This window comes from Psammomys obesus, unplaced genomic scaffold, assembly GCF_907164565.1.
Source record: "Psammomys obesus unplaced genomic scaffold, mPsaObe1.curated_primary_1811, whole genome shotgun sequence".
Taxonomy (NCBI): Eukaryota; Metazoa; Chordata; class Mammalia; order Rodentia; family Muridae; genus Psammomys; species Psammomys obesus.
The window spans coordinates 1944408-1969710 of NW_026596176.1; the positions used below are offsets into that span (position 1 = coordinate 1944408).

Genomic DNA, 25303 nt, shown 5'->3' on the forward strand with positions numbered 1-25303 from the left:
CAAATTTAGAGATTTGTTTGCCTCTGCCTCTGGAGTGCTAGGACCAAAGGTGTGTGCCACCACACCTGGTTCTGCTGTTTTTGTTTTGAGACAGGGTCTTACTATGTAGCACTGGCTGGCCTGGAACTGTGTAGACTAAGCTGGCTTCTAAGGCACAGCTATCCATCTGCTTTTGCCTCTCTAGTGCTGGGATTAAAACAGCACACTACTAAATTTAAAAAGTTAAGCCAGGTGTGGTGACACACAGCCTGTTGTCCCAGCACTCAGGACACAGAGGCAGACAGATCTCTGAGTCAGAGGCCAACAGCCTCGTCTACAGAATGAGTTCCAGCATAGCCAGGGCTACCCAGAGAATCCCTGTCTTGAAAGATCAAAAAAGCTGGGTGCTTTGGTGCATGCCTGTAATCCTAGCACTCTGGGAGGCAGAGGCAGGTGGATCACTGTGAGGCCAGCCAGCTATATAAAGCAAGTGCAGGACAGCTAAGGCTACACAGAGAAACCCTGTCTTGAAAAAGAAAGAAAGAAAGATCAAAACAAGAGAGAGAGAGGAGAGGAAGAAAGGAGAGAAACAGAGCCGCTCAGGCTATGTAGTCCAGGCTGGCCTGGCCTTCTGATTTTTCTGACTGGTATTGGTAGGGTGTCAGTTGTACACTGTCGTCAAGTCATTCATGCTTCTCTAAGTGACCCCAGTGAACGTACTGGTTCCCCAAACTAAATGTGAGTGGGATTGTTTCTTGGCCCTGTCACTGGCACCCCACACGAGGGAACAGATGCTTATTTATGTTGCTCCAGAAAAAGTTAAGACGTTACTTTCAAAACAGCAAACACCCACCGAGGTGTGTAGTCTTTGTGTGTGTGGGGGCACCCTTAAGTGCGGGTATGTTGCAGGGTATTTGTTAACCCTGAGATTGTGAACTGTAAAAAATCTGTTTCTTATTTGGAGTGGCTCAGCCCTAACACGTACCTTTATTTTAAACAGGTGATTATGGTGTGGTTCACCTGGCCCCAGCACACACTTTCAATCCAAGCGCTTTCTGTACACTGGGCTTAAAAAAGTTAACCCTAGGTCAAGAGGCAGGGCAAGAAACCAGTTATTAAGTAGTAAAGAGGGACTTTGAGTTGAAGACACTGTGGAGAAGAAGAAAGAGCTCTTTTGGCCTTTTGCTCTCCGGATGTGAGCTGAGTAGGAAGCTCAGCTGGGTACTGTCTCTGCCCCGCTGAGTCTTCACCCTAGCGTCTGGCTCCTGAGTCTTTACTGGTAAAATCAAATTATTCGGAATTTTCTTTCCTTATAACAACTCAGGTGTCCATGGAGGTCAGAGGAATATCCAGCAGCTGGAGTTACTGGTGGTTGTGAGAAAGTTGGGTTCTCTGAATCAAACTCTGGTCCTCTGAAAGAGCGGCCAGTGCTCTTGACTGCTAAGCCATCTCTCCAGTAACCCCTTACTCAGAAGAGAGTCTTACCATGTAGCTTGTTATCCTATAAGTCATTATGTAAATTAGGCAGTGGTGCTGCATGACTTTGATCCCAGCACTTGGAAGGCACATGGCAGACGTAGGCAGATATGAGTTTGAGACCAGCCTTGTCTATCTATAGAGTGAGTTCCAGGACAATCAGGGCTACACAAAGAAACCCTGTCTTGAAACAAACAAACAAACAAACAAACAAACAAACAGCAAGCAAGAAGAAGCACTATGTAGATCAGGCTAGCCTCAGATTCACAGGGATCTGCTGTTTCTACCTATATCCTAATTTTTATTTATTTTAAGATCTATTTATTTAATTTTAGGCATATGGATGCTTCACTTGAATGCATATATGTACACCATGTATATGTCTGGTGCGTGTGGTGTTAAAAGAGGGCATCAAGTTTCCCTAAGAGTAGAATTAGGGATGGTTGTGTGCTCTTAACCTCTGAGCCATCTTTACTAGTCCTACAGGTCCTAATATTTAAATGTGTATGTATATGTATGTGTACCTCTTTATCTGTGTGTGCATTTGAATATAGTGCCTGCAGAGGCCAGAAAAGGGTGTCAGTCCCCTAGTTATAGGCAGTTGTGAGCTGATCCATGTGGGTGTTGGGAATTGAACCCTGGTCCTCTGCCAAGAGCAGCAGAGTGTTCTTAACTGCTCCAGTCCCTTGAATATTCTAATTTATTTAGACCCTCAACTTTTTTTCTTTTAAATACATAGAGGTAAGGAGACTGACAAAAAGTTTAATTCACTTTGCCGATATACCACAATTAGTAAGTGCCGGGAGCCAAAGCTATCTCCTGAAGCAAAAGTTAATTAGTGAGCCAAAGCTATCTAGTGGAGACAAAGGTATTTACTGAAGCCAAAGCCAAGTATAGAGCAAAGGTTATTTAGTGGAGACCTAAAGCTATTTAGTGAAAGAGTTATCTAAGACCCTAAATCATGGGTGATAGATTGTGAGGATAGTTTGTTAGAGCATCCATGAGATAGCTTAAGAAAACATCCTCATGGTATCTTGCAGGTACAATATTTAACCCATGAAAGCACTCTTCCTATCTCCTGCAGCAGTAAATTAACCTTCCCCCTTTCCTGCCTTCTCCCTATATAAGTTGGGTAAAAAATTCTAATAAACAAGGCTTTGATCAGAGGAACAGACTTGGCCTTCATTCCTGCGTCTCTTGTTCCTCCCCTCCCCCCCATTCCTTCCAATCTCCTCCTTGGGAATCCTGTTGAAGTCCCTCGAGTCGGGACAAGTAAGTGGTAGCTTTGTTTGTTTGTTTTCCAGACAGGGTCTCACTACTTAACTCTGGCTGTCCTGGAACTCTCTACGTAGACCTGGCTGGCCTCAAACTCCCCAAGATCAGCCCTGACACCGCCTCCTGGAATGCTGGGATTAAAGGTGCACACCTACAATCCTGTCTCTCTCTCCTTGAGATGGTCTCATATTGTATCCTAGACTAGCCCTAGGCAGGAGGACTCTTTATCTTCCTGCCTCAGCCTCTCTAAATTGCTGAAAGTACAGGCAGAAGTGACCATACACAGCCTCGGAGAGAGCTCTTAGGTCCAGTTTTTGGAGATCCAAGAATGAACACATGTGGTTTGGCCGATAGAACAACTGCCTACATAAAAGCATACATAAAACTCAGAGTTTGATTCCAAGTGGCCAGCCTGGAGTATGTGAGACTCTATCAAAAAATAATGAAATTAAGGGCTGGAGAGATGGCTCAATGGTTATTTAAGAGCACTGGCTGCTCTTCCAGAGGTCTTGAGTTCAATTCCCAGCAACCACATGGTAGCTCACAACCATCTATAATAGGAACTGTTGCCCTCTTCTGGCATGTAAGTGTACATGCAAACAGAGCACTTGTATATTAAAAAGAATATGTACATAAATAAATTTAAAAAATAATAGAAATAAAAAGATAAAAGAAGAAAAATTGTACTACAATAAAGTTATGAGACCTTTGTTGAGAGGCTTGTTGCTGTTCCAGAGGACCCACGTTCATTTCCCAGCACCCACATGGTGGCTCATGCTATCTGTAAGTGTAGTTCAGGGATCTCATGCCCGGTTTTGACCTCTGTGTGTGCCAGGCCAATATGTGATGCACAGGCACACATGCAGGAAGAACACTCATATATGTGAAACAAAATCTATTAAAAATAAAAAAGGAGACACCCTTGTTCAGACTGTGGCAGCCACTGCCCTTCCCTGTTGGAATACTAACAGCCATTTTTATTTATTTATAAAAATTATTTATCTCTTCATTTATTTGTATATATTTGTGTGTGCATGTGTGTGTGCACCTGTGTTTGTGGGTGTGTGGGCATTTAGGGCATGTGCTTTAGAGGACAACTCGAAAGAGCTGGCTTTTAAGCCGGGTATGATGGTACATGCCTTTAATCCCAGCACTCAGGGAGGCAGAGGCAGGCAGATTTCTGGGAGTTTGAGGCCAGCCTGGTCTATAAATCAAGTCCAGAACAGCCAAGGCTACACAGAGAAACCCTGTCTTGAAAAAAAACAGGAAAAAAAAGTTGGTTTTTATTTATTTAGATTTATCTCTCTCGAGTGTGTTTTGCCTGCCTGCCTCTATATGCTGAGAGTGCTTGGTACTCACAGAGGTCAGAAGAGCACATAGGATCCCTAGAACTGGAGTTATGCATGATTGTGAACCCATGTGGATGCTGAGAATCTCTGCAAAAGCAACAGTGCTCTTAAAAAATAATAATTTATTTATTATGTATAAAATGTTGTATGTATACAATGTTGTATTTGCATGTACACTTGCAGGCCAGAAGAGGGCACCAGATTTTATTATAGATAGTTGTGAGCCACCATTTGGTTGCTGGGAATTGAACTCGGGATCTCTGGAAGAATAGACCTTGCTCTTAACCTCTGAGCCATCACTCCAGCCCCCAGTGCTCTTTCTGTTTGTTTACTTTTAATATACACTGATCGGTGTCTTGTCTGCATGGTGTTTGTGTGAGGGTATTGGATCTCCTAGAACTGGAATTATAAGAGCTGCCACTTGGGTGCTAAGACTTGAACCCATGTCCTCTGGAAGAGCAGACAGTGCTCTTAACTGCTGAGCCATCTCTCCAGGCCTGCAACAAGTGCTCTTAACCTCTAAGCTTTCTCACCAGCCTTGGGAGTTGGTTCATCCTACCACCTGGAAGGTCCTAGGGAACCAAACTGAAGGTCAGATATCCTGGGCTATTGTCAAGCTTGATAAATGTAGCTGTCATTTTTCCCAACAGAATTTGTTAATTTTTAAGTCACATATGGTGGTACACATCTGCTATCTGTAATTGCAAAATGGAGGCAAGGGGCTCAGGAGTTCAAGGTTGTCTTCAACTATAGATTGAGTTTGAGGCCAGCAGGAAACCCTGCCTTAAGAAAGAAAGAGAGGGGCTGGAGAGATGGTTCAGTGGTGAAGACCACTGTCTGCTCTTCCAGAAGACCTGGGTTCATTTCCCAGCATCCACAATGGCAGCTCAAAACTGACTGTAACTCCTGAGGGATTTGACACCCTCAAACAGACATATATTCAGATAAAACACCAATGCACATGAAATAAAATAAATTAATAAAAAAAGAAAAGAAAGAAAGAAAGAAAAGAAAGAGAAAGAAAGAAAGAAAGAAAGAAAGAAAGAAAGAAAGAAAGAAAGAAAGAAGGTGGGGTCGGGTGGGCTTGGAAGGAGGCTTACTCCTAAGTAAGCTCCTCTGGCTTTAATGGAGACGCAGGGTTCAGTTCTTTCAACCATCTGTCAGCTCTTGAGGGTTTGACTTCCTCCTCTGGTTTCCCCAGGGTTCATGAATGTTGTTCACAAACATCCAAGCAGGCCAAACACCCATACACATAAAACAATCCTCCCCCCAAACAACAACAACAACAGAGCCGGACTGGTTAGTCCCAGCACTCCAGCGGCAGAGACAGGTAGGTCTTTGAGTTTGAGCCCAGCTTGGTCTACATGATGAGTTCCAGAACAGCCAGAGCTACAGAGAAACCCTGTCTGGAAAAACCAAACAACAAGAAACAAAACAAACAAAAGGATCCCAAACAAAATCAAGATCTGGAGAGATGGTTCACAGGGTAAAGATGCTTGCTACCAAACCCAAGGACTTATGTGTGATAACTGGAACACAAACAGTATGATAGAATAGATTCCTGGCTTTTTCTTTTTTTTTGGTTTCTTGAGTCAGTGCTTGGCTGTCCAGGACTTGCTTTATAGACCAGGCAGGCCTCAAACTCATTTGCCTGCCTCTGCCTCCCATAGTGCTGGGATTATAGGTGTACGCCAGTATGCCTGGATGATTCCTGCAAATTTTTGTTTTGTTTTTGTCTTTTAGACAGGGTTTCTCCATTGTAGCCTTTGCTCATGAACTCAATTTGCAGATCAGGTTGGCCTCCAACTCAGACATCCTCCTGCCTCTGCCCTATGAGTGCTGGGAGTAAAGGTGTGTGCCACCATGCCATAGCCTTCTTTGTTTGTTTTAAAGACAGGGTCTGATCTGGTGTGGTGGTACATTCCTTTAATACAAGAACTTGTGATGCTGAGGTAAATGGAAATCTTTTGTTTATTTACATTTATTTTATTTTTTTAAGATTTATTTATTTATTATGTACACAGCATTCTGCCTGCATGCCAGAAGAGGGCATTTATATCACATTATGCATAGTTGTGAGCTGCCATTTGGTTGCTGGGAATTTGACCCGTCCCGCAGGTCAGTCAAACGAGGCCCTAAGAGAGGCGGTGAGAATGGGGTGGGGCAAGAGACAGGAAGAATGGAGACAAGACAGATTCCTGATCAAGTCTCATTTAATGAAGGCAAAGCATACACTTATATAGCAAAGAATCACAAAAGAATCTCCTCACAGTGTCAGTATTTGCAAATGTCATATGGCAAGGTGTCCCAGGAGTTACTCAAGGCTACACAAAAATTACTATCCGGTTCCCAGGCTTGCAAGGAACTTGCTATCTAGTTCTCAGGAACAGAACACCCCTCTCCCAAGGACCGCCAAGGACAGTCCCGGAACTTTAGATTAGACTCATATCTGCCAAGGCCAGGAAGCAGAATCCCATGTACCAGATTCTTAAAGTTTCCCACCGCAACAGCCTGTCATCTGAATTACGGAAAAGTCCTAGCTGGCAGGGAAATAGAGACTATAAGTTTGGTTAGTAAAGAAAATGGCAATGACCTCTAAAATGGCTGAGCTAGAGTCAAGCCAGAATAGTCATGTCAAAAGCAGCTTCACACAGGAATTGAACTCAACACCTCTGGAAGAGCAGTCAGTGCTCTTAACCTCTGAGCCATCTCTTCAGCCCCTATTACTTTATGTACATTGTTTTGCCTGCATGTATGTCTGTGTATGTCATATCTTTAGAGTTATAGACAGTTGTGAGCTGCCATGTGGGTGCTGGGATTTGAACCCACATCCTCCAGAAGAGCAGTCAGTGCCCTTAACCACTAAGCCATCTTTCCAGCCCTGTATTTTTTTGGTTTTGTTTTTTTTTGAGGCAGGGTTTCTCTGTGTAGCCTCGCTATCCAAGACTCAAACTCTCAGAGATCTCTCAGCCTGGTCTCTTTGTAGACCAGGTTGGCCTAGAACTCTCAGAGCCCTGCCTGCCTCTGCCTCCCAGAGTGCTGGGATTACAGGAGTGCCCTACCGTGCCTGGCATTAGAGGCATCACAGTACTCTGAAAGCAGAGACAGGCAGATTCCTGTGAGTTGGAAAACCAGCCTGTGAGACCCTGCCTCAAAAAGAAAAAAAAAAAAAAATCTCTAGAACTACGAAAAAGGCTTGGTTGCTTTAGGACAGATGAGTTGTCCCTCCCTCTTTTCTTCCCTCCCTATCCCCACCCTACCTACCAGGCATTTCTCCAGTAGCTATTTGAATGCTGGGCTGCTACCTGCTTCATTAAAGAATCTTCAGCTTCTGGCCAGCACAAGTGTGGAGCTCAGCCTCAGGAACAGATCCAGGTCTTCAGAGATTCATCCAGTGTTTCAGGTAAGTCCATGAGGACTTTCTTAAAATAGTGTTTCACACTACTTTGTTGTAGGTGGAAGGGCTTAGAGATACGTGTGACAAGCAGCTTAAGAATTGTATGATAAAGGAAAAAAAAAAACCCTTTCATTGTGTACAAATTTGTATATATGTAGGCACGTGAGTCCTGTGGTATACAACCAGAAGGGCTGAGTTTCAAACTCACAGTGTCAGACTTGGTGGCAAGTATCTTTACTGTTGATCCATCGTACTGGCCCAAGACGGTGTTTTTTGTTTGTTTTGTTTTTGTTTTGAAACAGGGTCTCACTATGTAGCCCTGGCTGGCCTGGAACCCTCCATGTAGACAATGTGCTTGCTGGCTTAGAACTCACTGTGTAGCTCAGTCTGACCGCCAGCTTGTGGCCATCTTCCTTTTGGGATTCCAGGGGTGCTTTACCACCATCTCTGCTTTTTGGTTCTTGCTGCTTTTTGGTTGTTTTTGCTTTTGTTGGAAAGTTTCTGGCCCTACTTCAGCCCCCGGGCCAAGTCTGGAGACACTAAGAAATTCTCTTTTCCAAGATGAGTCACAGAAGTTCTGCCCCAAATTTGGAAGGAAGGAATGTTGCACTGAGAGGTCTGTAGGAATCCAAGCAGACGAGCCTTTCTGGTTACCCTCTCTACCTGTTGGCTTTCTTCCCCTGGGACCCAGTAGCACAGGGTTAAAAGGGCTTTTGGAAACTGAGTCTTGGAGGCAAGTAGGAAGGTTAACAGACATTCGGGTGCTTGGGAGAATTGGCAGCCTCCAAACTGCCCCTAAACTCAGGGGCCCTCCCAGGCTTTTTTTGCTTTCCTTATAGCCTTTAAAAAAATGAATCCACTTACTTACTTATTTTGATTTCTTTTGGTTTTACTAAGACAGAGTCAAGTGTATACACTAGGAGGGCGGAAAACTTATTTCATACTGCAGCTTGGGCTTTCGTGTGTGTGTGTGTGTGTGTGTGTGTGTGTGTGTGTGTGTGTGTGTAGCTTGGGCTGTCCTGGACTCTCGTAGACCAGGCTGGCCTCAAATTCAGAGATCCTCCTGCTTCTGTCTCCCTGAATGCTGGAATTACAGGTGTGCATCACCATGCCTGGCTTCTTTTATTCATTTTAATTTATTCACTTTTCTTAAGACAGGGTCTCAGTCTGTAGCCGAGGCTGACCTCACACTCCTGGCAACCATTTATGCCAGTCTCCCGAGTTCTGGAATAGAATGCTTGGTTACTATGGAAACCCTGTGTTTGATTCCTAGCACTTCATAAACCCTGTGAGGCTGCATACACCTATAGTGTGTAGGCGGAAGGATCACATGGGCAAGCCATTTTAACCTAGTGGGTTTGAACCCGATCTGAGCAACATGAGATTCTGTCTCATAAATAAAATAAGATCAAATAATCAAGCTGGCATAGTGGCACATACCTTTAATCCCAGCACTTGAGAGGCAGAGGCAAGGGGATCTCTGTTAGTTGGAGGCCAGAACTTTTCTCAAAAAAGCCAGAGACCCTGTCTCGAAACAAAACAAACAAAAACAAAATGCTCTGAGGTAATTGATGTAAGGATAATGTTTCTTTGAGTTCTGTGAGATACTTTAGCTCATTAATAAAATTTGGGGAGTGGGGCTCTGGGGATCCCAATTTGTAGCTGATGGGTCAGAATTTCCTAAGGCTTAGGGTTGTAGGTGAGTGTAAAGTAGGTCAGTTTTGGGGATGGAGCCCTTAATTTATGGATTCACTGCTGACTTCAGATAGACCATGCCAGAACTGAATTTGATTCACGGGCCTCTAGCTGGTAGTTGGCATTCTGGGGTGGCAGGGTGTGCTGGATAGGTTTATGTCAACTTGATACAAGCTAAAGTCATCTGAGATGAGGGAACCTCAATTAAGAAAATGTTTCCATAAAATCAGGCTGTATGCAAGCCGTTAGAACATTTTCTTAATCAGTGATGGATGGGGAGTGTGGGACTGGGAGGAGCCTGGAACCAGTGTAGGATCCAGGTGTTTCCAACCTCTGGAAATCTCCACCCCCTGCACTGGGCCTATGGGGCATGTGGCCCTGTGGCTCTCACCTTTGCCTCACCAGAGGAGGTCACGTAGCCAGCAGCCAGGTTAAACTTCCTTTTCCCTTATAAGGTCATGTCAGGAAGCACATGGAATTCTTTCTTACACAGAAAGTATCTTCCAACATTCCTGCCCTGACCAATCGTAAATGGCCACGCAAACTTTACCCTAGAGATCCTGGCTGGCCACCTCCCCAGGGGGAATAAATACTCCTTCCCCCAGTAAACAAACCAGTTCTCTTAAACTGTTCTTTACCCACCCACTCACCACTGACCAACATCCTGCTTGCGCCCACCTGTGCCCAGATGAGCTTCCCTCCCACCAGCCCCGTGTGCAGAGGGCCTGGCTTCTTGGAGAGGGAGAAGTGGACCCAGAACAGCAGAAAAGGGCCCCAGCCCATTGTGGGTGGTGCTGCCCTGGGCTGGTTATTCTGGGTTCTGTAAGAAAGCAGGCCAAGCAAGCCAGTAAACAGCAGCCCTCCATGGCCTCTGCATCAGCTCCAGGTTCCTGCCCTGTTTGAGTTCATGCCCCGATTTCATGATCAGTGCTGTGGAAGCATAAGCCAAACAAACCCTTTCCTCCCTAGCTTGACTTTGTTCACCGTGTTTCGTCAAGGCAATTGTAACCTTGAGGGTTACTTAGCACATTTTGGGGGTCAGAGAAGTGATTTGTGCTGTGAACACAGTAGGAAGAAAACTATCTTGAGCATCTCCTTTTGTCAGCGATGGGACCTAGATGTATTTGAGGTTATGAGGTTTCTTTTCTGGTTTTCATGTTGTAAACGAAAATTTTCTTTCAGAAAAGAAACTGCATCTTGGAACTAACATTCTGCACGGTTGACTAACTGATTAGAACCATAAAGATTGGAGGGTTTGGTTGGCATGGTACGGGTCCAGAGCCTAATTCACAGTTTGTCTCTAAGTCCTCTAAGCAGTCATTTCCTAAACTACTCTGTTGGACCTAACATCTGGTGACTTAACAGATAAAAGCCTTTTTGAAATGAATTAACTTAGCAAAACCCTACTCTCCACCAACCAGAGGGCTGAGTCATCAGATAGCATCTGAGGCCTGTAGCTGAGACTGCTCTTTGAAGCTGCATTGATGTATCTGAAAAACAACTTGACTTATAACTTCCTTTGTTCTAGGACTATAAAAGCTTTAACAAAACTGCTTCAACACTGGAATGCAGGCTTTGGGGTAACTTAAATCTGTGTTCATGGTCATTTATAGTTTATGTCTGAATCAAGTCTGTTTGAGGTGTTTTCGCATAGACAGTTCTAAAAACTTATTTTCTTTTTCCCGTGTGTGTGTGTATGTGTGTGTGTGTGTGTGGTGTATGCATGTTTGCACATGTGTGGGTGTTATATTATATAAGCAGTGATGCAACATGTCTGGTATGAGAATATTTATTTGAGGGAAGGGAAGGGGATTAGAGCCATGAGGGCAGAGAGAGAGAGATATGGGGAGGGGCCCCTGACTCAGGGAAGAGAAGAGAAACTGAAGCAGAGAGAGTGAGTGGGAGTGGCAGACTGGTTCTTTCATGAGCACCTGGCCAGGTGATGACATAGGACGTTGTTAGGCCCCTGAAGGCCCCTGAGGGCAGGTCAGTTGAATTGCCTGCATAATAACATAACAGTGGGAACAGAAATGGGCTGTGTGCATGTGGAGGTTGAGGTCCAGAATCATCTTCCATTGCTCTTCCACCTTACTCACTGAGAAACAGTCTCTTCTCTCAGTCAAACCCAGAGCAGGCCCGTATGGCTTGTCTTCCTAGCCAGCTTCCTTTGGGGATTCTCTGTCTCTTTTGGAGACTAGAATTAAAGGTGGGCTGCCGAATCCGCCCAGCATTTACCTGGGTTTTAAGTGTTTCCAGCCCTTAGGCATGTGAGGCAAGCATTTTCCTGCCTAGCCACCTCCTGAATGTGCTAACAATGCTGAGTTTAGATCTACAGAGCTCTTTTTTTAAAAAAAATAATTTTTCTTTCTTTTTTCTTTTTTGAGACAGGGTTTCTCTGTGTAGCCCTGGCTGTCCTGGACTTGCTCTGGAGACCAGGCTGGCCTCAAACTCACAGAGATCAGCCTGCCTCTACCTCATGAGTGCTGGGATTATAGGCATGCGCCACCGTGCCTGGCTCTTAAAAATAATTTATTTTTATTTTACATGCGTTGGTGTTTTGCCTGCATGTATGTCTGTGTGAAGGTGTCAGGTCCCTTGGAACTTTTACAGACAGTTGTGAGCTGCCACATGGGTGCTGGGGATTGAACCTGTGTCCTGGAAGGGCAGCCGGTGATCTTAACCACTGAGAAATCTCTCTAACCCATTTAGATCTTATAATATATGGATCTGCTGGAGATGCTGCTCAACAGAAGAGCGTGTGCTTTTCATTTGTGAAATTCTCAGTTTGGTCCCGAGGACTATAAAAAAGAGCAATAACAACAACAACAACAAAAATCTATGAGAAGTGGGTTGGCTGCACGCAAACAGCCATTTTCTGTGAGAGACTAGCATCTGTGGATTTTGGTATCTGCTAGCAGAAGGTCCTGGAAAGGATTCCTCAGTGACACAAAGCTAAGATTTTAGGCCTGTTGAGTAGGTTAGCCCTGTTAGGTTCTGAGTGGAACTAATAGCAGCTTAAAATGCAAGCTTTATTTTCTAAGCTCAGGGAGGCCACCAGTTTGATGTCTGAACCATGTCCCCAAGAGGAAGCTGTATTGCATATTTAAAGGGTGAAAACTTACAAAGTGAGGGGGCATTGTTTCATCCAATCACATTTTAACATTATGGGTTAAGCAAGGGCGTTTCTGTTGGAGGTTGGGCCTGATCCAGGACACCTGGTCGCAAGGCCTTTAACTATTCAAGACATTTGGTCTGGAATCCAAGGTCTTTAATTTATTCTCTTAGACGTTTGGTCTGGAGCTCAAAGTGATAAGGGAACAAAGAAGTGGGTCATCTGTCTGTAGTAAGTGAGGGCTTTGAGGCAATATATTTTTACAATTTAGACACTTCAGTTAAAGTAACAGCAGGTTTAACTAGTTAGCAGACATTAGGAAAATGTTTCAAGGGGCTGGGTTAGGAGATGGTTCTATAAACTTGGGAATGTGAACCTAGTTTGGCCTTCCTAACAAGGTGGGGGAGCAAAATGTAAGAGCTGCTTCGAGAAGGCTGGGCTGTGGCTGCCTTCTGGCAATCCCAGCCAGCGATGCTGTGTGGCTGGCTGAGTGCCCCCTGTAAAACTGGCCTGAGGCAATTAAAACTGGTTACAGACCGCTGGTCCTCCAGCTCCCTTCAATGAGATTAGAAGTGTGAACCATCATGTCGGAATCCAACACTCTCAACCTCCCAGACTGAAATCCTGTCTTGTGAACATGGAGCTCACGGTTCACCCGTATCACAGTGGCTAGGAAACGCTCATTCCTTTCTAAAGAGCTTAGCTCTAGTTGTGTGCATGTGGCTGCACAGTGCACATGCTGCTGCAGGTACCTGTGCAGGTCAGGAGTGCTGGAGTCCTGGACCTGGGGTTACTGGTTGTTGTGAGTCATTTGTGAGGACGTGAGAACAAAACCGTATATGGAAAAATGAAGGGCAGAGGCACACAGACTTGATTTCAACAGGCTGAGCATACTTAGAGGGGCTGGGGGACAGGTATAGCGTGCATGCGCACACACACACAGCTATGTGGAAGTTACAGCTATTTTTTTGTGGTTTGACTGGAAGCAGGTTGGAATTTTTTGCTTGTTTGTTTCTGAGGCAGGGTTTCTCTTGGCTGTCCTGGACTCACTTTGTAGACCAGCTGGCCTCAAACTCACAGAAATCTGTCTGTTTCTGCCTCCCCACGTGGTGGGATTACAGGCGTCTGCTACCACAACCGGCTAGGTTGAATTGTTTTTGAAGAAGAGTATTGGTGGAATTTTAATTTATATTTTAATTTATGTTTACCTCGTCTTTGGTTTTCCTTGAGACAGGGTATTACTAGGTAGCCTTGTCTATCTTGGGACTCACTATGTAGACCAGGGTGGTCTTGAACTCTTAAGAGATTCATTAGCCTCTGCTTCCCAAGTGCTTGGATTAAAGGCATAAACCACCACACTCTGTCAGGTGTTCATTCTTGATATCTCATCTTGTCTTCCAGAATTTGGATCCACCAGGCACGTAAGATGTTATGTCAGAATGTCCATCGGTTTTGTCAGAAGTTGGTACGCCGGCGGCCCCTCGGAGCAAGTGAACAGTCTGAGTCTCCCTTGTCTCGATGTCTGACCACTTTAGACCTGGTGTTCTTGGGTGTGGGCAGTACCCTGGGAGCAGGTGTGTACGTCCTGGCTGGGGAGGTGGCCAGAGAGAAAGCCGGACCAGCCATCATCATCTGCTTCTTAGTTGCTGCTCTGGCTTCAGTGCTGTCTGGACTCTGTTATGCGGAGTTTGGAGCCAGGGTACCGTGTTCGGGTTCCGCGTACCTCTACAGCTATGTCACAGTGGGCCAGCTGGTGGCCTTTATCACTGGCTGGAACCTCATACTTTCCTATGTCATTGGTGAGGAGGTGGGGACTTAGAATGGACGTGGGGCTGAGGTGGGGTGGGGTGGAATGGGCAAGGGATGTTTACCCTCACTCATAAGCACTGTCTTGGTGCTGAGGGCTTGGGCAGTGGAGGACCTCTGGAGTCATTCTTCCCTTTTGCTGCTTCTTTAAGGGATTAAACCTAGAAGAAATGAGATTTGCATTGAATGGTCAGATTTCTTTTTGTTTGAGACACTCTTACTATGGAGATAAGGCTGCCCTCCACTTTGCGGAGAAACGCCCCCTTTGGCCTCCCCAGCACTAGGATTACGGGTGTGGCCCACCATGCCTTACAGGACTTTCTGTATGAGTACAGGATCTCATGTAGCCCACTTGTCCTTGAACTTGCTATTTATAGAAGACAGCCTTAAATCCCTGATACACGCACCTACTTCTCAAGTGCTTAGACGACAGGCAAGTGCTGCCTGGCCTGGCCTGGTCCCTCATCTTTTCTTTTCTGTTTTTAAGGTATTTTTTTCTTTTTTTTTTTTTTTAATTTTGTTTTTTGAGACAAGGTTTCTCTGTGTAGCCTTGGCTGTCGTGTCCTGGGCTTGCTTTGTAGATCAGGTTGGCCTCAAAGTCAGAGAGATCCACCTGCCCCTGCCTCCCGAGTATTGTGATTACAGGTGTGCACCACGGCGCCTGCCTGGTTTGTTTTATATCTAATCATGTGTATGTGTATAGTGTCTGCAAAGGCCAGAGGCACTGGGCCCCTGGAGCCTGAGTTACACTTGGTATGTGTACTGGAAACCAATCTCAGCCTTCTGAAAGAGCAGCACTCATAACTGCTCAGCTACCTCCAGACCCTCCCCCCACTTCTGCTTTGAGCCTTGGTAGGTCTTACTCCATAGCCCTGGTTGACCTAGAACTCACTCTGTAGATCAAGCTGACCTTGAGCTCACAGAGTTCCCCTGTCTTTGCCTCCTGAATGCCAGGATGGAAGATGTGCCTGGCTCTTTTTTTTTTTTTTTTTTTTTCTTGTCAAGGTTTTATGTAGGTAGGCCAGGTTGGTCTTGAACTCTTTGTTAATTGAGGATGACCATGAACTCATTTTCCTGCTCTACCTAACAAAGGGCTCACAGGCATATGTCACTACACTTAGCCTGCCAGGAATTCCTTTTTTGGTAATGTCAAAGACAGGGTTTCTCTGTGTAGCCCTGGCTTTCTGGGAACTCACTCTCTAGACGCACCTGTCTCTCCTGAGTGCTATGATTAAAGGCCTGCAGGCTGGGCTGGGAATTCTTTGTATATTTCAGGGAGATTAGGTTTATAGGCTCGTCATCATTTTGGAGTTTGTTCAGCTGCTACATTGTTGAAAAATTCCTAGGCCACCATTTTGTTTGTTCTTACAGTGCCAGGGCTCAAACCTGGGGCCTTTTTGTGTATATAAGGCAAGTACTCTGCCACAGAGCTAAATGCCTATCCTAAGAAACTCCTGTGAGGTTATTTATCTTGTCTATTTTTCACCCCCCTTCATTGCTCCCCACAGCTGTGACTGAGATTAGGTATTTTTCTCTCTCCCTTTCAGTATTCTCAGGGTTCACTTTCTGTTTGTAGATGAAGGCTCCTCTTCCTTCTGCAGGCGCAGCCAGCGTGGCCCGGGCTTGGAGCGCAGCTTTTGATGGCCTCATTGGGAGCCACATCTCCCACGCCCTGCAGACGACCTTCCCTATGCACCTCCCCACCGTTTTGGCCAAGTATCCAGACTTCTTTGCGCTTGGTCTGGTGATGGTCCTCACTGGTGAGACATGCCAGGGAGGGGCTGTGTGTGGGGGAGGATGGTGGCTGGTGGAAGATGTGAAATCCAAGGCACGGGAAGGCAGGGGCGTTCCCACACGGGGGGCAGTGGGTGTGCTGAGGAACAGCACACCTAGCTCTCAACCACCGGACGTCTGAGGTAACCTCCTCCACACTGTTACAAGCCAGGTGCCTACGAAACCCCGTACCCCCTCCAACTTTCTACTGATATAGAATTAGCTTCTTCTGCAATTACATTTACTTTTTTATTTTTTGCATGTATGTGTGTGGGTACATGTGTATGGAGGTCACAGGACAAATTGTGGAAGCTCTCCACTTTGTAAGGGCCTGGAGACTGGAGACAAAACTCAGACTGCCAGGATTGCCAGGCTTCTTGGCAAGCCTTTTTTTTTTTTAAATTTTTATTTATTTTTATGTTTTACCTGATAAGCCACCTTCCAGGCCTTTCTTCTGTATGAAGACCAAATTTGAAGAGAAAATTAGATCTATCCACATTATGCTATGCGTTTTGCCTGCATGTATGTATGTGCATTCAAATATCGGCCTGGTGCCATGTGAAGGAGGCTTTGATGCCTCCTTCACAGACACCATGTGAAGTATGGGCTCTGGGAACTGAATGCTGGTCCTCTGGAAGAACAGCCAGCACTCTTAATCAATGAACCACCTCGCCAGCCTGAGATTTTGATTTTGATCCACATTCCTTCTTGTGTATCTGGGTTGGTCAAGCTCTTAACTCTGCCACATGTGTGCTGATATTACAGGTGTGCACCACAGCAGCCATCTTATGGTATCTTAGTGCCTCCTCATTCCCTCTTCCTGCAGGAGTCCTGGCCCTGGGAGTTCGAGAGTCAGCCATGCTCAGCAAAGTTTTCACAGGAGTGAATCTTTTGGTGCTGTGCTTTGTCACCATCTCTGGCTTCATTAATGGCAAGCTACACAACTGGCAGCTCACAGAGGAAGACTACAACCTGGCCATGTCAGAGGTTAACAGCACTGACAGGTCAGGGGCCCTGTCAGACACAGTTAACTCAAACCAGGAACGTGTGGAGAGGAAGGGGGCTGGCTAGTGGGTCCAAGTGAGGCATATAGCAGCCCAGAACCGTGTGTCAACAGAAGGGTACAGTGGACATTGTATCTAACTCTCTTCAGTGGTTTTAAGTTTTATTTTTTTATTTCGAGACTTATTTTTCTTTCTCTCTTGTCTTGGAACTCACTCTGTAGATAAGGCTAGCCTCCAAGTTCCGCCTGCCTCTGCCTACCGAGTGCTAGGATTAAAAGCGAGCGCCACTGTGCTGTAGCATTTTTTTTTTTCCAAAAAAGGGTCTCACTATGTAGATCATAGCTGGATCTCCCTATGTAGAGCAGGCTGCCCTTGAGCTTGTAGAGATCCACCAGCCTCAGCCTCCCAAAGGCTGGGAATAAAAGCATCTGTGTGTGCCTGGTGCCTGTGAAAGCCAGAAGAGGGGCTTGGATCCAATGTAATTTGAGTTAAACATGGTTGTGAATTCTTATTCAGGGTATCATAAATGCCAGGATCAAGCCCACATCTTGATTTCTGTGTATGCTAAGCAAGCACTCTGCCAGCTGAGGTATATCCTACCATCCCTTGTCCTGCATCATTACTACTTTTGTGTTTTGAGACAAGGACTTGCTATATAGCCCAGGCAGGCTCTGAGGTGTATAATCAGAGTTGGCTGTGAACCTTCAGCCTCCAGTTCCTGAGTGTTGGGATTACAGGCACACCCCATTATTCCCTGTGTTCCTGCCATGTTTTTCTCATTCCTTCTCTTGCCACAGTTTGGGACCTCTGGGCTCTGGAGGATTTGTGCCTTTCGGCTTGAATGGAATTCTCCGCGGTGCAGCAACATGCTTCTTCGCCTTCATTGGGTTCGACTGTATTGCAACTACAGGTGTGGTATAAACACATAGTGCTGGTGGAGGGGATAGCCTGCTTTTGGGAGCATCGGAGGGGAGAGCATGCGTGTGTGTGTGTGTGTGTGTGTGTGTGTGTGTGTGTGTGTGTGCGCGCGCGCTTCTGACTCTAAGTCTGTTCTGTCCCTGCAGGGGAAGAGGCCCGCAATCCCCAGCGCTCCATCCCATTGGGCATCGTGATCTCACTCTTTATTTGCTTTCTGGTGTATTTTGGTGTTTCCTCGGGACTCACCCTCATGGTGCCCTACTACCAGATTCACACTGAGAGCCCCTTGCCCAAGGCATTTACCCATGTTGGATGGGGCCCTGCCCGATATGCAGTGGCCGTGGGAACCTTATGTGCCCTTACATCTAGGTTGGTATCAAAGCTTTCTCCCATTTGCTGCTGGATTCTCAGCTGTTCCAGCCCTTGAAGTGGAGGAAGAGAGGAAAGGGAAATGTTTCACATGGCTAAAGGAACGGGGCCTGCCCATTGTCATCTCTGGAGTCTCCTACTCATGTTCCTCTTCTCTTATAGCCTCCTTGGTGCCATTTTCCCTGTGCCTCGGGTGGTCTATGCCATGGCAGAGGATGGACTCCTGTTCCGGATACTTGCCAGTGTTCATCCTCGAACACACACCCCTGTCTTAGCCACCGTCATTTGTGGAATCATCGCAGGTAGACAGCCAGCCTTACCAATTTTGCCAGCTTGGCTATGTTTATTTGCTAATGCTTCACAGTTTTTACACCAATTTTTATTATTATTATCACATTAGCATTCATGACTTTCCTCGTTGAGCTCAGCGATCTGGTGGACCTCTCATCCATAGGGACCCTGCTCGCCTACTCCTTGGTGGCCTTCTCTGTTCTGGTCCTCAGGTGAGACTCCATCACATCTTAGCTGAGAGTTATGGGACCATGGTGAAGATGGCTAGGTACTCGTCCTGGCTGCCTATTGTTTGTGTGGGGTAGTGTTCTCATGCTATCTTGTTCATTTAGGTACCAACCAGACCAGAACGCAAGCTCTTGTAAGAAGGAGAAATCTGAGAGTGGAACTGTTGAGATGGAGCCTGTTTCTCCAGAAGGAACTCCAGGGATTGTGAGGAGCCTCTGTGTCCCCACAGACACCAACCCAACTCTGAGATCTGGCCACATTGTCTATGGATGTGCCTCCCTGCTTGGTGAATACTGGGACTTTCCCCTTTGGACATTTGGAAGCTGATGAACGGGGTGGATGTCACTAGCAGAGGAGAAGGCACAGTATAGATAGGTTTGGTGGAATCTAGCCCAGGGTCTGATACACTTCTCCCCAATTTGGCTTTCAGTCCTCCTCTTGATGCTCCTGTGCCTGATCCTGGCCCAGTGGTCTGGGCAGCTAATTTCTGGAGACCCGGTTTTGATAGCTGTGACTACTTTACTGTTGCTTCTCATTGTTGGGGTGTTGATTGTCATCTGGATACAGCCTCAGAATGCCACTCCTCTCCACTTCAAGGTAGGTGACTTACTTCTCAGATAGGGCACCCTAGGAGAGTGACTATATGTGACTTAAGGGCTAAGCATGCTTTATGTTACCAGGAAAGGAAGGGGTGTGAAACTGATAAAAACAATGGGCATGGTGGCCCTTGTCTTTGGCCCCAGAACTCTGGAGCTAGAAGCAGGAGTTTGAGGCCAGCTTGGTCTACACAGAGTGTATCAGGCCTGTTTTACAACCAACCACCTCCTGATATACCAATAGGCAGAGCCAGGCTTCAGAGTGCATGTGTAATCTTAGATACTCAGGAGGCTGAGGCAGGAGGATCACACATTAAAGGCCAGCATAAAACTGTAGCTACTTCTAGATTAACTCGGGTAACTTAGTGAAATTTTGTTTCAAAATAAAAGTAACACAGGTATGTGGGTACATGTGTCTACTTTTAATACTAGGGAGGTAGAAGGAGAAATCTCAGTAGTTCAAAGGTACGCTCAGCTTACATAGTGAGTTTGAAATCAGGCTTAGCTACATGAGACCCTGCCTCAATCAGCCAACCAAACACACACACACACACACACTCACTCACACAGACCCACAAAAAAACCCACCCCAACAACAAAAAACAAGAAACACCCCAAAGTGTGCCCCTCCCATCACAACTCATATTCAGCACTTGCTTAATATGCATGAAACTCTGGGTACAATCCCTAGTACTGAGAAAAAGGCAGGGGGAGGTCAGAAAGTAGTCAGTCAGTGGCTGAAGCGGAGCAATAGTTTCAAATGCATGAAGCCTTGGGTTTGATCCCAGCATCACATAAATGGTGCTGCATGCCTATAATCCCAGCACTGGGGAGGTAGGGGCTGGAGAATCAGAAGTTCAGGGTCATCATGAGCTATATATTGAGTTCAAGGTCAGCCTGAGATATTTGAGATCCTAGGCACAAAAAATAAGACATCTGCTGCTGGGTGTGGTGGCACCTGCCTTTAATCCCTTGGGAGGCAGAGGCAGGTAGATCTCTGAGTTTGAGGCTAGCCTGGTCTACAGAGCGAGTTCCAGGACAGTCAGAGCTACACAAGGAGACCTTGTCGCAAAAAACAGAAAACTAACCAAAAAAGACATTTGCTTACAACCCCCAGCCCAGTGTTTCTGTGCTCAGTCCCTGGCCCTCTGGCACATCCCATGGGGTCTCCACTATGAGCAGCCACTGACTGCAGAGCTCAGGTACCAGCCCGGTCTTCTACCCAAGGGGAGAGCTCAGGTGTCTGGGGTACAGGGACTCAACAGGTGTGCCCACAGGTTCCAGCACTTCCTGTTCTTCCTATGCTGAGTATCTTTGTGAATGTCTACCTGATGATGCAAATGACTGCTGGGACCTGGATTCGCTTTGGAATCTGGATGGTGATTGGTGAGTAGCTTCCTGAGGAACAGATCCTTGGGCAACTGGGATCTAACTCTTCTAATCACCTTTCTTTGAAACTGGGGGCTTGTGGAGAATCCCCAATGGGCATCCATAGAGGAGTGACCATTTCTACCTTACTGTGTCTATCTGTTCCCTTTTAGGATTTACTATCTACTTTGGATATGGAATCCGACACAGCTTCAAAGAGAAGAATGACCAACAGTCAGCAGCCTCAAGCTCCCAGACTATCCATGAATATACTCCCAGTGTTGAATTAGCTTAACTGCAGAAAACTGATGCTTCCAGGATGCCATGTGTGTCTGTTTTTCTTTCATTCTTTCTTTCCCTTTCTTTTTTTTTTTTTTCTGTGTGTGTGTGCTGGTGTTGGGAATGGCAAGGAGGCAGTACTGGGGATTGAACTTGTGCATCTGAGGCAAATGCTCCATCACTGAACAATTCCATGTCGTGTAGGTGACTTTGGGCGGCTCAAAGAAAAGTTTGAACACTTGTGAGCTGTGCATGGGACTTATAAAGTATTGTTTATAAATCATTCTTATCTTTGAGCAAATTCCTTAACTTTTTTTTAGTTTTGTGCTGAACTAGGACCTCTGGTTTTGCATATGCTAGGCAGGTGCTCTATCATGGAGCCACATCCCTAGTGCCTGTAGTTATTTAACGGACAGTAACAATTGTGTATCTGTGAACAACGTGTTACTTATGTATCATAGAACGGCTACGTCAAACTGATTATTACACCTATTTCTTTGGACAGGGTCTGTCTTGTATGGCCCAGGTCAGACTTGAACTTGAAATCTTCTGAACGTTACTTATTATTTATGATGCGTGTGTCTGTGGGCACACATGTACCACAGTGTGTGTGGAGGTCAAAGCAGTTAGTCTTAGCATTTTTCAGATATACAGTATATTGTTCATTTGTGGAGGATGTATATTATGTTAAATGAAATAAACTAGGTATAAACAAATATGAATTTGCTTTTCTGTGCATGTGTGTGGGCACACCTGTCATGGATGCATGTGGACGTCAGAGGACATATGTAGCCTAGGCTGGCCTCCAACTCGGACAACCTTCCTGTTTCAGCCTCTTGAGTACTGACTGCATGCATGACACCGTACCTAGTGAGATGTACCTTTTAATGCTCAATTTCTACTAAGATCCAGAGATTGGTGGCTGAGTATGGTGGCATATACCTGTAACATAGTTTTGGTAGAAGGATCACAAGTTTGAGGCCAGCTCAGCATACATAGTAATGTAAGACATCAAACAAGCAAAACAAAAGCCTGAATGGGCTGGAGAGATGGCCCTGCCATTAAACTTGCTACTCCTGCAGAATACCTGGGTTTGATTCACAGCATCCCCATGGCAGTTCAACAATCTGTTACTCTAGTTCTAAGGGATCCAACCCACCTTCTGGCTTCTGCAAGCATGTGGTGCATGTACATGCAACTCAGGTACACACACACAAATAAACAAAAGTAACATGTAGAGGCTGTCTGGGTTAAAACACAAAATTTACTATTAGCTTTATGAAAATTTGCACCTTTTCCTGCAGTGATTGGTGTCTGAGCCAGAGCCTTGCACCTCTATGTAATTGCTTTATTACTGAGCTGTGCTGTTTAAACAAAATCTTAATTCAATTTTACCAATAAAGACTCGGGAGCCAGATGCTAGGGTGAAAGCCTGCTAGCTCAGTGAGGTAGAGAAAGCACCCCACTGATCTTCCTCCTCAGCCAGCATCCTCCCAAAAGGAAGCTCCAAGCTGTGTCAAAACCCTCAATGTCCCTCCTTCCTGTGTGTCTATCTGTCCTCTTGACTTCCTCTTATTCTGTTTTCATCTATGTTCACTCCCTGTCAACTGGTTGCCTGCTCCACCTCTTGACCTAGGGTTAACTTTATTTAATCTTGTTTATAATACTCAAGCAAAAAGTCCTTGGATTAAAGGTGTGTGCTAGGGCCTAGCCACACCACAACTTGAAACAGGTTTTTCCAGTAAAGAGCACACTCTTATGGTGTGTTCAAATATCCCGCAACAGAGCTGCATCCCTACCCTTTTAACATACCAGAAAACAAGTGTGATGATAGCCAAAGGAAAGCTGGGTGTGCTGGTGCATGACTGTCAGCATGCTGAGGAAGAATGATCCCAGGAGGTCAAGGCCAGCTTAGACTATGTAGTAAGAACCAGTTACAAAAAAGAGATAGATCTAGCTCAGCTGGCAAGAATGAGGGCCTGAGTTCATCCCTCTCACACAGGGTCTCACTATGTAGCCCTGGCTGTCCTGGAACTGGCTATGTAGACCAGGTTGGCTTCAAACTCACAGAACTCAGAGATCTACCTATCTCTGCCTCCCAAGTGCTAAGATTAAGATCATGGTCCACCATATCTGCCCGATCCCTAGCATTTATATAAAAACCAAGTGTGGAGGTATAATCATCAGTCACCCTATGCTTTCCCCCCCTGTCTTTATCGAGATAGGGTTTCCCTGTGTAATTATGGCTGTCCTGGAACTAGCTCTATAGACCAGACTGGCCTGGAACTCACAGAGATCCTCTTGCCTCTGCCTCCTGAGTGCTGTAAAGGCGTGCATCGCAACTCCCTGGTGAGGACTCAAAATTACCAGGATAGTACCAAGTCATATGTAACCCAATAGTGGAAAAGCCTTAGATGAGGTATGACCCTGAGATAAATCAGACCTATCTCTTGTTTCAGTCCCAGGTTCTGGATCCTCCACCAAGTTCCACAGGAGAGTCCTGGGCCCCGGGCACAGCACTGTCCCTTGAAAGAAGTTCTCATGAGCAGTCGAATGCTTCCCAGATTCTCCACCTATTCGCACTTGGCCTTGAGCTCTATGCATTCCTTCTCAGACTCCAGAAACTGTCCTAACTACTTCTACCCACATCAAACTCAGTCCCCCTTAGTTCTAGGCATCTCTCCAAGATAACCCATTCAAGACATCTCATAAGAAGGCTTGGCTCCCACCTCTCCTTCCCACACCCTCCTGGGAGACTAGGAGTCCTGTGAGTCATGGTCCCCTCACCAGGTCAAACAAGTGTGTTCGTCCCTCTGCCTCCTTGAGGAATGTTCACTGGCTCCATTAATTCACCAACAGTTCATCTGACTGCCCAGGTCTAGTTCAAACTTACTGTAAAAACTTTATTATTTTTAATGAACAAGCAATTATGTTACATTTAGTTTTGACTTTGTACATTGCAGCACACTGATACTTTCATACACGCACACAATGGAGAATGACTGAATCAAGATAACATCCATCCCCTTCCTTACTTTTGTGGTGAAACATTTGACATACTTTCTCATTTGATGTTAGGAATTCTGGAGACTCTCTTGACATCCCATAGTGGTTTTCCTTTGCATTTCCTTGCTGAGGGCTGAGGTGAGCCAAATTTCCATTTACTTATTGGCCTCCCAGGGATCTCTGACATGTGTCACTCCACTTCTTCCTGCAGAGTCTCTGTTGTGCTTGAGGATTCCTGATGCCTCCGTGAGTCTGCTGATTGGTGCACACAAAGTAATCCCCCTGCCCCTGCTGTGCTCCTTGCCTGTTCTCTCCCTTCATCAACAGACTGTGTTTCTGATGAGGTCTAATAATCTTTTCCATTCAGTGTGGTATGTGGTTAGATACCACTGCTAAATCCGTGACGGCAACAGCCATCTGTTATGCCATTTTGAGACTGGCTCATGAGTAGCAGCACTAATGGTGATGAACAAGAACAGAAACAGGAATTATTTATGGAGCACACAGTCTCCTGAGACTGTCTGAAAGAGTTTGCTTGGAACATTTAATTTCTACAGTGTGATTATCCTTATGTACAAGGAATTGTCAGAACACACATTTTACAAATATAGTCTTGATTTATGGAGGTTTTTAGCCTTTAGTTTTTCAACTTTTTGATGGCACAAAAGCTATCCATATAACCATTGCTTTTTCAAATCACAATAGTGCAGAAGTGTGTCCACACAGCTACTGATTTTTCAGTTTTATGATGCTCTGGAAGCCTATCTACGTAATGACTGATTTTCAACTTTGCAATGGTGTGAAATCATCTTCAATACAATTACTGATCTTTTCAGCTTTGAAAAGCATACTCAGTAAATCACTGACTTTGTCAGCTCTGTGAAAGCACACCTAATACAACTTTACAGCTTTACAATAGCACAAAAGCGTACTAAGTATAAGTGATTTTTTTCATTTATGGCAGTGTGAACTAACCACTGATTTTTCTTATTTATTTATTTATTTATTTTTATTAATTACACTTTATTCACTTTGTATCCCCCCATAGCCCCCTCCCTCCTCCCCTCCCAATCCCACCCTCCCTCCCCCTTCTTCACGCATTCCCCTCCCCAAGTCCATTGATAGGGGAGGTCCTCTTCTCCTTCCTTCTGATCTTAGTCTATCAGATTACATCAGGAGTGGCTGCATTGTCATCTTCTGTGGCCTAGTAAGGCTGCTCCCCGCTCAGGGGGAGGTGATCAAAGAGCAGGCCAATCAGATTATGTCAGAGGCAATCCCTCTTCCCATTACTATGTAACCCACTTCAACTCTACAATATTTTTTTCATCTCTGCAAAAGTGTACCCAAAACAACCACTGATTTTTGAACTTCAAGATGGTGTG

The 25303-nt window shown here is 45.5% G+C and overlaps 1 protein-coding gene across 1 annotated transcript; it reads left to right on the plus strand.

Annotated features, from left to right (window-relative positions):
- Positions 1-13709: 13709 nt before the first annotated feature.
- Positions 13710-21627, plus strand: LOC129667908 (cationic amino acid transporter 3-like). The gene is made up of 11 exons (XM_055595626.1): positions 13710-14082; positions 15691-15849; positions 16689-16866; positions 17664-17776; positions 17931-18153; positions 18316-18455; positions 18554-18656; positions 18777-18958; positions 19103-19269; positions 20546-20654; positions 20810-21627. The coding sequence occupies exons 1-11, from the start codon at positions 13710-13712 to the stop codon at positions 20929-20931; spliced, it is 1869 nt and encodes a 622-aa protein (XP_055451601.1). The 3' UTR covers positions 20932-21627.
- Positions 21628-25303: the final 3676 nt, after the last annotated feature.